We start from the raw sequence: 12,912 nt of genomic DNA on the forward strand, positions 1-12,912 counted from the left end.
GTTAAACAATTTTTTTTAAATACCTCTCCAACCTGAGTCTATATTTTCTTCTCTTCTAAAACATAAATATATTACTTCTAATAAGATACTTTTTGCCCATTGTGAGCTACGGGCGTGGCTGTGTGCTGATGTTGCTGTTGTACTGACATGTTATCGCTGGGTAAATAAACTAAATGAAAATTTTGTATATTGTAACAATTATCCGTGCATCGCCGGCAACTGTTTGCATTGAGCCCCCAGCTGTAGAAGCTCGAGGAAAACCTCGTTCTGGGTGGCTCCTAATCCGTTATGAACGCATTACCTTTCAAAATAAAAAACAGAAAAAAATAAACTGATATAATCCTGCCCTGCCATTTACCATTTGCCCTATCCCTCTGCCCAGGACGAGTATTCCCTTTTGTTGGGGTTCTGGCGCACGGCTTGACAAACATTTTTAGTATGGAAATGTTGGTTGTGGGCGGACTGACAGCTCAAGGACAATCCGGCGGGCATGCGTTTGCATCTCCCGGAGAGCTTCAATTTGAGTGCCAGGCATTAGGTGAAAAAAGCGTTGAGCTCTCGGCAAGCACTTTAGGAAACTGCACTCACAGTCGTCGACGTCGATATATAAAAAGAGCTGGCCAACAGTGCGTATGCGTATGCGTGCTGCGTACGAAAGGCAAAACTACTCGAAATGGTTTATATTCACAAGTTGTGGAAATGTCAAACAAAATTTTTAGCACTCGGCCTGCAAATTGGATGCATATCCATAAAGCTGATGCAAAAGCCTGCGTAAAAAGTGTTTACATAATTAGCAGCCATTATTTAATAGATCGACATTAATCGCTTGATTGATGATAATTATTACACATATTTATAATAAAAATTCCCCAGCTTTAAAATTAATTGTATAGCTTCGCATTCACAATTCTCATAATTCGATGCCCCGGATTCGTGTTTGCTTTGGCAATTAATCCCATTTGGCGTTCAATTATGCAGCTACCAATGGCCAGATGCAATAAAGCAAATCAAATATTTATTTAGCTGTATGTCTGTCGGTGTATATTACAGTTTTGGTTGGATGCAATTTTAGCCCGCTCAAATAATCAGCTTGGATTCAGCATAAATTAATTTGCATTCAAAATGGTCATGCTTCAATATGAAGTGGTTTAATGTAAGCATATAAAGTGGTTCTCTGCTGTAGATAACATGCACTAAATTATATTACTGATTCAGATTTATAAAAGGTACTTGAATTATTATAATAAATTATATTACTGATTCAGATTTATAAAAGGTACTTGAATTCTTTCATTCACTAAAAAGTGAATATTAAAGGAATTGAAGGAAAAATATTTCGAAGAAGGAGAAGGTAAAATATGTGAAAATATTTATAAACTAGCTTGGTCTTTTATGATTTCTCTTAGTAATTAGTAGTTCTTGGTCATAGTGCTTGATTTCTAAAAGCTGCTGCTTAAGAGGAGCTGAAGCAAAACTCATTGCATACTTATGAGCTTGGAAAGGCAAAACTCTAGATCCAAGCGCGATTATACAGATAAGGAGGCAGCAGGCATCGCACTTGGCAATTACAGCAACAGAGATTACAGAACCCGCCAACACGAACAACGCTCGCGGGCCAAAGCAGCGCCATCAAAGCAAATAACACACAAAAGTTATGATAAATGCAGATGAAGCAGGGCTAACGGCATTATTGTCTGTCATTTCTCATCAGCAAGCTTCGATGTTTAGGTTGGTGTGGGTGTGGGTGTGGGTGTTTCAATGGGAGTATGAGTGGGAGTCAGAGGGTCATGGCGGATAGACAGAGAGGGCAGCAGCAACAGCCGACTTCCGGGTGCCGCCGCCATTTTGCTGGGCTGTAATGGCTGCCACGGCTAGCAAAATCCAGGGTGCGCCGTCTGAATGGCTTGTAATGAAAATGGGAGGTGAGCGGTGGGGGGAAAGCGGAAAATAAAACATGATTCTTGCCTTGCTTTTATTTTCTATTATGAGCACAGAGCACAGTGCTTCTGCCATCGTTTCACCCTCTGTTTGCGTGAGCGATGAATTGCAATTTGCAAAGTTTTTGTTTGCTCTGTCTGGGAGTTGCTGATGTAACTCGGAAAAACTTCATTTTCCGCTACTTCATTCCGGCGCTCTGTGTGTGTATGTTTGCGTGGGCGCGGGCGACGATTTCTTGTCTGCCACGCCCCCTTTTGCACTTTCTCCTCGGAGGCGGACAGCTGCTTGCGATGTGTGGCAATGAATTGCAGTCCCATTTCGACAGCTGTCCCCTGCCAAAGCAAAAGGATTTTTAATTGTCGCTGCACAGGGAAAAATACAATTTAAATTGGTAGATTTGATTGAATTTGAAATTATGAATTTATGCCAGGTTCAAATTTAGTAAAATATGGCCAAAACATTTGGATTTGTCTCTCTGCCGAGAATATAAACATAACATATATATAAACTGTTCAAAATTGTATAATAACATCTCTTTTTGGACTCAGTAACCTTAGTATCAGTTTTAGAGAAAGTCACATATTAATCTTTTAAACTAATAACTAATCAAATCTTTGGCTTTGATATTTAACCCCGTTTCTTCTCTGTGGATACGTGGTTAGGTTAGGTAAGGTGTCAGCCCCTCGGATTACGAGTTGGCCAGTTTCATTCCCAGCTATCTGGTTTCCTGGCAAGCTCGGCTCCTTCCTGGCAATCACATCGCCCCCACATCCACATCCGTAACCGTAGCAGGAGTCGCCCTGCTAATGACCGCTGCTAAGTGCCTCGATTTGTGCAGTGCACTCCGCTCGAACAGAACTGCAATTAACTAATTGATTGAACTATTCAATCGGTGAAAATGCACGGCACTTGGGGACCAGCAGCGTGTGACTGGGTGTGGCCGACTTATTAAAGGATTGGCGTTTAAGGAGCGCGCATTTGACGCTGCAATCCGCAGTCGGTAGTCAGTAGTCAGTATTCAGTGCCATATCTGTGGCCTTTGTGGCGTGGCCGGGGCACATTGCTCACTGGGGGTTGAAAGCTTTTAAATGCCCCCATTAGCCGGTCAAAAGGGGGCGTAGGGCGTGAGGCGTGGCACCGCCCGCATAGTACGCTTCAGTTCAGTTCCTATTTCTGGCTAAGTAATGCCTGACTGATTAATGGCCAGGCGAGAGCAGTTCCAGCTGCCATCCGGCACATAATCGATTTTCCGTAATGCATTTAGACCCTTCGGCTTCCTTCATTTCCGGCATCGGATTCCGAATCCCTTCAGCATCAGCATGCCTGCCCTGCCTGGCATAACTTTCCACCATTATCCGTATCCGTGCCCTGCATCTCTGCAGTCTTGCTCACCTTGGGCAGTGTTTATGTGCCGGGATTTGTAATAAACTTGTTCCAATCTCTGGAACCACCCTCAGATACACGTTTTCGGTTACCAAATGCAGGACATAAAAAATCCCAGCAATCAGATGGTAACCACCCGCCAGACAATCCTCCAGAGTGCGGCTTATTTTTTTTTTCAGAGTGCTTCCCCCAGGCTTGCCCTTAGTTTCTGTTGTTTATAAATAGGAATTGCAACTATGTAACTGGCGAATGGGATGGCGGAGAGTATCTCTTCCACATAGGTAAGCACATTTTAGGGGCCTTTGTTGGCCAGGATGTTGTAGTCGTTGCACCAGTTGCAATTTGTTGCAATTTCGGCCGCTTTGTAGTCGCCGCTGTTGCAAATGTTTTATGACTGCAATGCGGTTGGTTTCGGTTTCGGTTTCGGGCTGTCTTCCATCCTGGCAGCTGCAAAATGCATTTATGATGCATAAACATAACGTCCATGCTAGGCCTTTCCGGGGCATCACGTTCCATTTCAGGTGCCTCATGTTTATTGCCCTGCAGTCATGAGGCTCGAAATGCCATGGACAAGCCATGGTTTATTTAATGCACGAATCGCATTATTCTTTTTATTTTTATTGCTCCTGACACAAATATTTGTCCTGCAATTTTTGCAATTTTGTGTTTTAACGAATCACTCGACGCCCACCGCCGTGACATCAGTTTTGACAGCTGAACGTTATCGTAATTTAATTAACCATTAAAATGAGATTATTGTGTAATTTATGCATGTGACAGCGACAGTGACAGCGCTTTTAATGAGTCTCCCATAACTAATAAGTCCGTCCCATTGGGAGGATGGGGCAATCAGAGCAATTAACTTTTCCCCATCCCGTCCACGCCGAGATTTTCGCTGACTTCTGGTGACACTTTTTGCCATCACAAAGAATGCAATTTCCTGGCCCCAAGACCGCTCAATTCCAACTCTTGAGAACTTTGGCCTAAGCTATATATATTGATGGATTCGAGCCCCAGTCGAACGGCAGGATCCGGCTATGGAAATGTGCCAGCCCAAAATCCGGACAGGCGACTTAGGCCATCCGCCCGGCTGTAATAGTAATAGGAATTGATTTACCATTACGTGTGCACGAAAATGTGCAATTTATGTGCTCCATCCCGACTGACTCAGCATATAGATGATAGCCCGGGCGGATTGGGGACACGCATACTGTGCTGTACTATACTATACCATGCGAACACATAAATTCCAAGCCCGGGATAATGCATTTTTCAAGTGGAGTGCATAATTTAGGAGCGAAGTTAGTCAGTCAGTCGGTCATTTTGCGGGCCTGCATTTAGCATATCAATGGATAGAGTTCTGCCCTGATCTCTTTCGCCCTAATTGCCGCAAAATGTGGTGCCACAGCCTCAAATCCCCATATTCCCGACCTGACCGCGTTCATATTTTATTGATTAGATGGGTATTGGATGGGTAGGTTCGGGACAGGAGGTTGAGCCACCGCATCATTGGCAGTCATTTGACGTCCGCTGAATAATTTACAACAATTTCGGGCCAGCAACACGCCCAATTCCATTTCCATTTCCAATTCCAATTGCAATTTCAGCTTGAAAACGGAGAAATTCCGATTTAATGCGAATTTTTGCTCCTTTTGGCCGCGCTGATTGCTGAATGCCGCAATGAGTTATGTGCCAGGGGATAGAAAATATATGGCCATCGATCGATTCGGTTGAAATCGGTTTGAATCGGTTTGAATTAATGCATGAGTGGAAATTAAATGGAGCACAAAGGATTTGTGCTGGGCTTAAGCCGTCAGTTGGAGATATTGATTTCGGGGCAAGTTTTGGGAGGCATTCAGCCCCCGAACTTAAAAGTGACATTTACATAATGCAACCAGAATTGACAGTTCTGGCTTTCAGCACCAGCCCCTCCTAAAATAGCCGGCAAACAACCTCTAAAATGTTTGTTATTCCTCCCCGGCAAATAAAGAAAACTGTAAAGGAATTGCAAGAAATTGCAGAGGCAGCGGCTACAAGAAAACAAAAGAAAATGAAATAAGCCCGCAACGAAAACAAAGTCGTAAATTCAATTTAAAGCTTGACAGATTGCCACACTGCGGCGAAAAGGCGGTGGCCAGCGGGAGGGGGCGTGGCAGCGGGACTGAACAATGCAGCTCAACTGCAATGTGGTGGCTACAAAAATGGCGTCAGTAACAATGCCGGCTTTATCTTTTGCCCAGCAAACCGCGCAAAATATTTTCTCCAAGAGCAGGGAGCATCACTTGCAGGAACAAACCCCCCCCCACTCAAAAGTCCCTGTTCTCCCATTGCTCGTAGGACTTCCAAATTAGGGTCAAGTTTTGCTGGAAGGCGCCGCTGAAGCACCCCCAATTAAATGGGCTTTAATAAGCCCAGCCACTTAAACAGCCAGAAATCTGGCAAAGAGGTTAAACGGCTGGCAAACTTTGGCCAAGTTGCGGGTGGTGGTGCTTCCGTTTTCCACTCTCCACTTTCCACTTTCCACCCAAGTGCAGGGTGCCCCCTCGTCTTAACTACATTGCCTACATTGTCCGCCCGGCTGTGTTGCATTATGTTTCACTTGCAGCTGCTGTTTTGACCCAATTTAGTGGGGCCTTTTTTTAGTGTCATGCTGGTTTTGTTCATGTCACCGGTCTGCCTTTTGCACACAGCTGTGCACAAGTTTATCACGCGCCCCCGTGAAAAGCCACAATAAGGTCAATCGCAGTGATTCCAGCAGTATCCACCAGTTTCCGCACCACCAGCAAAAGCACCACCGCCACCGCAGCAAACGCAGCGCGATTAAAGCCAACAAAAGGGTGCAGATTTCCGACCAAGCCAATCAGCAAATCCACATACCCATACATAGCACCAAACCGAGGATTATCAAATGGAAAAATGTGGTATTGGTCGCAATATGTCTAAAAGTAATCCTCTTTTACATTGCATAAAAAACAAAGAAAAAGACATTCTGTTTTTTATAAAACTATACCTAAGATTTTAAATTATCAAAAATATTTCGAAATTGAAAAATTAAATTGTAAATTATTTAATTCTGAAAGTCTTAAAAGAGCTAATTTATTTAAATAGAATGGAAAGAACATTTTTTGAATGTAGTTTAATATAAAAACAAACAAATTTTTATAGACTTTAAAGTTAGATTTATATGCCTAGGTCATGTTAGGAACCACATGATGATTCGAATAAGATTAGCAGTACTAAACTCTGGTATTTTTTTATTTAATTAACCACTCAATATATATGTTTGAAATGCTAATTATTTAATTTTTTTCGGTGCAGCCATGCCGGTGCAATCAAAAGCGGTCGTATTAAAGCTGCAAGAGATCCCGGTGCCATGAAGAGTCTCAGAGGAATTCGCCAAGAGGAGGGTGCTGTGGGTTAAAAGTGGGCTGGGGAAAGTGGTTGGAAAAGGGCATCGGATAGCTGGGGGTCATGGTAAGGGGCGAGGAAAACGAGTAAACCGGGGCAGGAACGTTGCGGCCGCGGCCAGGAAACGCGCACAAATTGCGTTTTAACGCATGCAAATTGCCTGCGTCCACGTCCTGGACGAGTTTATTGCATTACAGCCAAAGGACGAAAGGACCAAAGGACGAAGGGTGACGGTGATGGCAGTGGCGATGGCGATGGCTGTTGCAGCCCCAATGGCAACTGTGTTTAAATGTGTGTCCCGCAATTGCCACTTCGCACTTGAGCAATTTCGCGTTCAAAACGGGCTGTATATGTGGGCCAGTGAAGGCAGGGAATGCATTTGCAACCGTCCAGGCCCAAAGCTTTCAGCTGTTCGCTGTCGCTCCTGTCGCTTTCATTAAGCCAACTGACAGCGGCGATTGCAGCATCAGCTGCTGCTGCTGCAACAGCCACACAAACTGCAAACACAAAGCCAGTGCAGTGGCGGCTATTGGCCATTGCGAAACTGTCAAGTCAACGTAAGCTCTCGGGGTTGGTTATTTATTTTTGCCATTTTTCGTTGCTTATTTTCCCCCATTTAACCAGCGGCAGCCACAGCAACAGCAGCAGCTATTTTTGTTGCTGCAGATGCTGTTGGTGCGTCATAAATTTTATAGACAAGTTAAATATTATGCATACGCACCATTGCATCTAATAACATTTAGGTTCGCCTCACAATGCCCAGCGGTGAGTGGGTGGAATACACATTATTTGTGGGTGCTTTTCATAGCCAGCTTAAGCTGCGTGCTGGATTGAATTGAATTAAATTAAAATAAATCTGCTTGGCAAAGAGCAAAGTGTCGCATAACTAAGCAAGGCGGCAAGGAAATGCCATATTTTTAGTATGCATATCGGATTTGCATATGTTCCTTTTGGACATACATTATTCACTGGTAGAGACATTTTTTTAATTTATACAAAGTAATTTATGGGTTTGACAAAAAAATTGTATATATTAGCAAACTTTAATCTGTGAATTCAAATCAAGTCGGCTTCATTTGTTTGCCATAACAGATGAACTATTGATCATCATTAGAACGGCACACATTTTTGACATCCCCACCCAACACGTAAATATTTTTCCCCCATGACTCGATACTGTTTGCTTTTTAACTTTTCCCCCCAGTAGTGCAAATGCTATAGTGTCCTGAAAGTCCATGTGAACTACCATCACGCATACGCCCTGTGTGTTTGCTGTGTGTATGCCTCAGTGAGTCTGAACGGGCTCTGTTTGTGCATGTGTGCATTTTGACAGACGTCAGTTTGGCTTGTATACGCTTTGCATTTTTTATGCATTTAAATAACAAAATTAAACTAGCAAATGTTTCACATGCTATTTATTGTTCTTTATTTTCTAGATAAACAAAAACACGCAGAGCAACAAGAATCTGGGAGAGCACAAGCGCTGGATACACGATCCCTCGAGTGAGTAAAAGGGTTTACACACCATTTGGCCCCTGGCTCTGGTCAATTAGGTTTTCACAACAAACACCATTAATGAATTACATTTCCCCGCCTGCAGGTGACCTTTGCCGACCGCTGAACTGCAAGAAGCGTGAAATTTGCCTGCTGGAGGACGAGTTCAGTGCCGTGTGCGTGTCGAAGAAGGAGCTCCACAAGAATCGGTAAGTGGGCCGGCAAGACCTCATACTGATGGGCCAATTAAATCGTGCGGTCCTAGCCAGTCTCGGCCATTTAAACTTATACCCCTACCAAACCATTCGACATTCCAGTGATGAGATAATCACCAAGGCCAAATACTTGGAAGAGGAGGCGAAGCGGCGTGTCAACCAGCAGGACAACCAGGACAGCCAGGACGCGGAGGACATCAACAACGACGACGAGGACAACAGCAGCGATGGCGGCAACAGCAACACCAACCCCAGCAGCTCCATCAATGGCCAGGCCAATGTCCAGGCCAACGAGGATGCTGACGACGAAGATAAGAGCCTGAGTCTGGGCGACGACGACGAGTCCAAGGAGGATGATGTCTTCTACGAGAACAGTATCGCCACTGGCGATAAGCAGCAGTCACAGCAGCAGCAACAGCAGCAGCAGTCCCAGCCCCCAGCAGCACCATCCACCATCCAGCAGGATGACGACGAGGAGTTGGAGTGAGTACATTTCGAAAAGTTTGAATAAATTGCGCATTTAGAGCTTACAAACATTATTCACTGAATTCTGAGATTCCTAGAGTGAAACAAATTTGTCCTTTACATCTCTAATGTGATTTTTGTGATATTTAGATTTGAAAGGCAAATCCCAAAATCTTAAAATTGTAAAACAAATACCAATTTTCAATGTTGTTGAATTCGAGGTTTATTCATCATCCTTTCGGATATAGTAACAATAATTAAATTTTACAGTGTAGAATTATCAAATTGTGTAGCATTCATGGGTTCAACGGTTGGGCAAAACTTTTACGTTTGCCATTGAATAGGAATTCACATTTCATTAGGCAAATTTGCGTCCACAAAAAGGATTGAAGACGGGGGCACACGGCCAATTCCCCTTGATTTCCACGGTCGCCATGCTAATAACAAATTGTTTTATCGTGTATAAAAATTCCGCAATAAATTTACAGCGGTACAATTTTTAGCACGCAGCCATTTGCGCTTTGGGCGGCCTGTTTTTGTGACGTTATCGGTGTTGGCCTTTTGGCTGAGCTGGTACTGGTGCTGGGTGCTGGCACACTTCTGCCTGAATGGTTCAATGGGCCGCAACGACAGCTTTACGGCCTTTACCCTTTGACGCGTGCCGTCGTCGGATCCCTTGACTTGTTCCGTGTTATCGCTTTGACCCTAACCCAAATTGTGGACTGGCACGCGAGCAGTGCCTCCGAGAAGGACCCAAAAAGGGCAGTGCCTTGGGCCAAGCAAAGGAGCAGGATCAGGTGTGGCAGCGGCAGCGACAGAGCCTGAAAATGAAGTCAAAGTCGAGTTGGTGTCAAGGCTTGATTGGCTTGGGTTTCCACAGGAAGAGGGATGCGATTTTTCCCCGCAGCGAAGGAAAATTGTTGGCAACAAACAGTCGATTTCCTTTCTGAAAATATTTGTGCAACATATAAGAGCTTTAGGCTATGTTCAAACAAAGGGTTTTATATACAATTTCAAGGACTTTCTTAAAAAAAATGAACTGGATGGGGTTTGTTTGTAATCCCCCATTGTAATAATACCAGAATTATTTGCATGCTATATTTGAAAGAAAAATAAATAAACCAAAAAAAAAAAATAAGTCGAAAGAAACTATCTAAAATTAAATTAAATAAGTCCTTTTCTGTTAAAGCTTTTTCATTTTGTTTACCCAAACGTCCAACCAATAAACAACTTCAAGGACTTGTGATCCACTTCAATATCCTTTGAAATTCAGCCCCCGTCGAGTGCTATAAAAATGTTTTCACTTGTTGTTTATGTTCGTCTTGTTTATCAGTTGTGCTTTTGCTTGAACAAAGTTTAATTTCATTCTTGCTGGCTGACACTTGCAGCCTGGTGTGGCGGTAAAAAATAGGAACGTGCCAAACTTTTCGTTTCGATCCTTTGACGTATATATTCTGAACTAAAAATTTAATTCTCCGTAAATACGTACTTTAATAAATTAAGCGAAATAATTGTGCAAGTAAGGCGAAGAATTTCTCTTCGCTTCCGAGCTTTTGTTGATGTTTTTTTTTGTGAGTCCCCCGGCGCCTGTAATTGAATTAAAATCCACTTGCCAAACAACGCAGCACGGTGGGTGTTTGAGTGTAAAAACCAATCTATAGGCAAATCACGCGCCCGACTACACTCTATCGTTTTTCAGCTCCCAGCGATGACATTAACAATGGCTTTTGACATGTTTTCCTTTTTCTTTTATGCTAACGAATTTTCCTTTTCAATTTTGCTTTCACGAATATTCCCCGCTTAGCATATGTGTATCTATGTCAATGGCATGAAATATGAATGTGTCACGCCGTGGGCAAAATCAATAGTTTGAGCCGAAGCATTTTCCTCTCATCATGGCAGCAGGAGCTGCTCCAGTTCTCGTCTCCCCAGTTAGGCAGAAGTCAAACAAAAGACTTGCCTTGGTGAAAGGGTCGTCGGGAGGGGGCACTTCTAATAGACCAAAAGACCAGGAGGCAACCACCACAAAACCCAAACACGCAACCAGCTGGAGAGCGAGATCGGACCATAACTCATGTGTGCGACGGGCATTGTTTGTTGTAACAATATGCCCTCGCACAGTGGCACACATATCAAATGAACGTGGATAAAATATAGTTGTTAATTCAGTGCTACCTTGAAATGGTAAATTTAGAGGTGTTCATTCCTTAGAAATGTCTTTGGTGTTTACAGTATCTTAATATTGCCCATTCGATGGAGCATTGCATTTTCATTTGATATTAAGAAATGTTGAGCTAAAAGTTAAGTTAAATTTCCTTTAGGTGAAATTGTTTCTGTTGGAGTAGTAAACGGGAATTTCATACTTATTAAAATTGATCCCAAACATAAAAAATGTTATTAACTACTATGTTTTTAATTTTTTAGCTTTAGCTACAGTCCAAATATCTATTTTAAAATTAGAATTGCGTGGTAGTAGGCAACAAAGAAGCTGTGTTCCCTATATTTTTAAGCCAAGTTTTGTTGCCACATATCTAAAACTCTGGTCATAGGGCGTTGCCAAAGAGGGCTTTGGAGATTCCGGGGAGGCACCGCTGGCTAGGGCACATTCCATAGTTCGGATCTCACCTCAAGCTGGCACAACTGAGCTATTCCTGTGTGTGGGGGGCATGTCCCTGGCAGTTATTCGAAACCACTGAGCTGTTTTGTGGTCTATGCACATGAAGCTGTCGGATCCAGCGGCAGGAGTAGGAGAAGGTAGGTCTGGGGACCGAAAACTCGGTCGGATGGGGGTTGCAAAATTGAAAGCAAATATTTGAGTAAAAATTTACACATTTTTCACAGAGACACGGAGCCGGCATTTGATGGGCAATTTGCACAAAGCAACCGCAGATGCCGGCCAGGCCATTCAATATGCCATCGGCGCTGTCATTGACCAAGGATCGCATTATCAAATTTATTCGTCTCACTATTTACTTGCTCCTAAGAATTTCATTAAATTTGTACAAACAATCCGGCAGAGAAGGGCAAACAGCAGAGAAGGGCAAATTTTTAATTAAGAAACATTGAGTACACATATCGTGATGTGAAGAATATATAGTACATGCATATCCGTGAATATGTTTACTTTGGTTTTGGCCATTGGTCCGTTTAAATTGGCACAGCAGTGAAATTTGCCAGCTTAAGAGACACACGTACATGTATTTAACCAAAAGTTTTTGACAGATGCAGACATTATTTTACTTATTGCATTTCGGAATTTTTTCTTCCCTTCTATACATTTTTTTACTGAGGTTCCATCCTTGATCAAAATGTATTTAACAATAGCAAATAAATTTCGTAGACAAATGGAAAGTATCAGGCCGAAAATGTTGCAAAGCCTGGCTTGACCCGAATAACTGGCCAATTTTTAATTAATATTTCTATATATTAAATAGGAAAAGCCCGTTGAAATCCTCTAATTATGACTACCAAATTGGGGCAATTAGGCAAATTGCTTTGCGTTCTTTTTCAACTGGCGAAGTACACCCGAATAAATGCGAAAATTTTATTTGATACCAGACAAAAAAAATACCAACAGCACAGCCCAAACAACGGGAATGTATATATATGAGTTAAAAGATTGGTTATGATTTTTATATAAAAAAATCAAACTTTCCTTTATTGAGTTGGATTAAGAACTAACTTACTTAGATTAAACAATTGTTTTTATAGCTACGCGTCGCTCCATCGCTGCCGCCGTCTCTGCCGCTGTTGATGTTTCTGCTGACGTTCTTTCATATTATTGGTTGCTGCTCTTGGTCGCCGTCGCCGTTGGCCAAACTTAATTGTAATTGGCCAGTGCATTTTAATTATAGTTTTTGTTGTATGCACTAAGTTGAGTTCGATCAACTTTGGAAATTGGCTATTCTGCATTCCCACGATCGCTGACCAAAAGGTGCAAGCTAAGTTCGTTAGAACTTTATTGAGAGCATTGCTTTGCTGTTAGTTGTGCAATTAATGCTTTCTTCTT

The 12,912-nt window shown here is 42.7% G+C and overlaps 1 protein-coding gene across 4 annotated transcripts in view; it reads left to right on the plus strand.

Moving 5' to 3' along the window:
• The window catches only part of LOC108148591 (proteoglycan Cow), a 50,854-nt gene that overhangs the window by 23,260 nt on the left and 14,682 nt on the right, over positions 1-12,912 (plus strand). For 3 of the 4 annotated variants that reach the window (XR_005977680.1, XM_041709500.1, XM_041709501.1), the window contains exons 2-4: positions 8,166-8,232; positions 8,330-8,432; positions 8,541-8,921. Coding sequence is in view for 3 of the 4 variants with exons in the window: in XM_041709500.1 (XP_041565434.1) it covers positions 8,166-8,232; positions 8,330-8,432; positions 8,541-8,921 (551 nt within the window). In the remaining variant the exon portion in view is untranslated. Of the gene's footprint in view, positions 1-8,165; positions 8,233-8,329; positions 8,433-8,540; positions 8,922-12,912 lie in introns of those variants that run through there. The other variant, XM_041709502.1, reaches the window with a different exon arrangement.

Source organism: Drosophila elegans, unplaced genomic scaffold, assembly GCF_018152505.1.
Source record: "Drosophila elegans isolate 14027-0461.03 unplaced genomic scaffold, ASM1815250v1 contig_476, whole genome shotgun sequence".
Classification (NCBI taxonomy): domain Eukaryota; kingdom Metazoa; phylum Arthropoda; class Insecta; order Diptera; family Drosophilidae; genus Drosophila; species Drosophila elegans.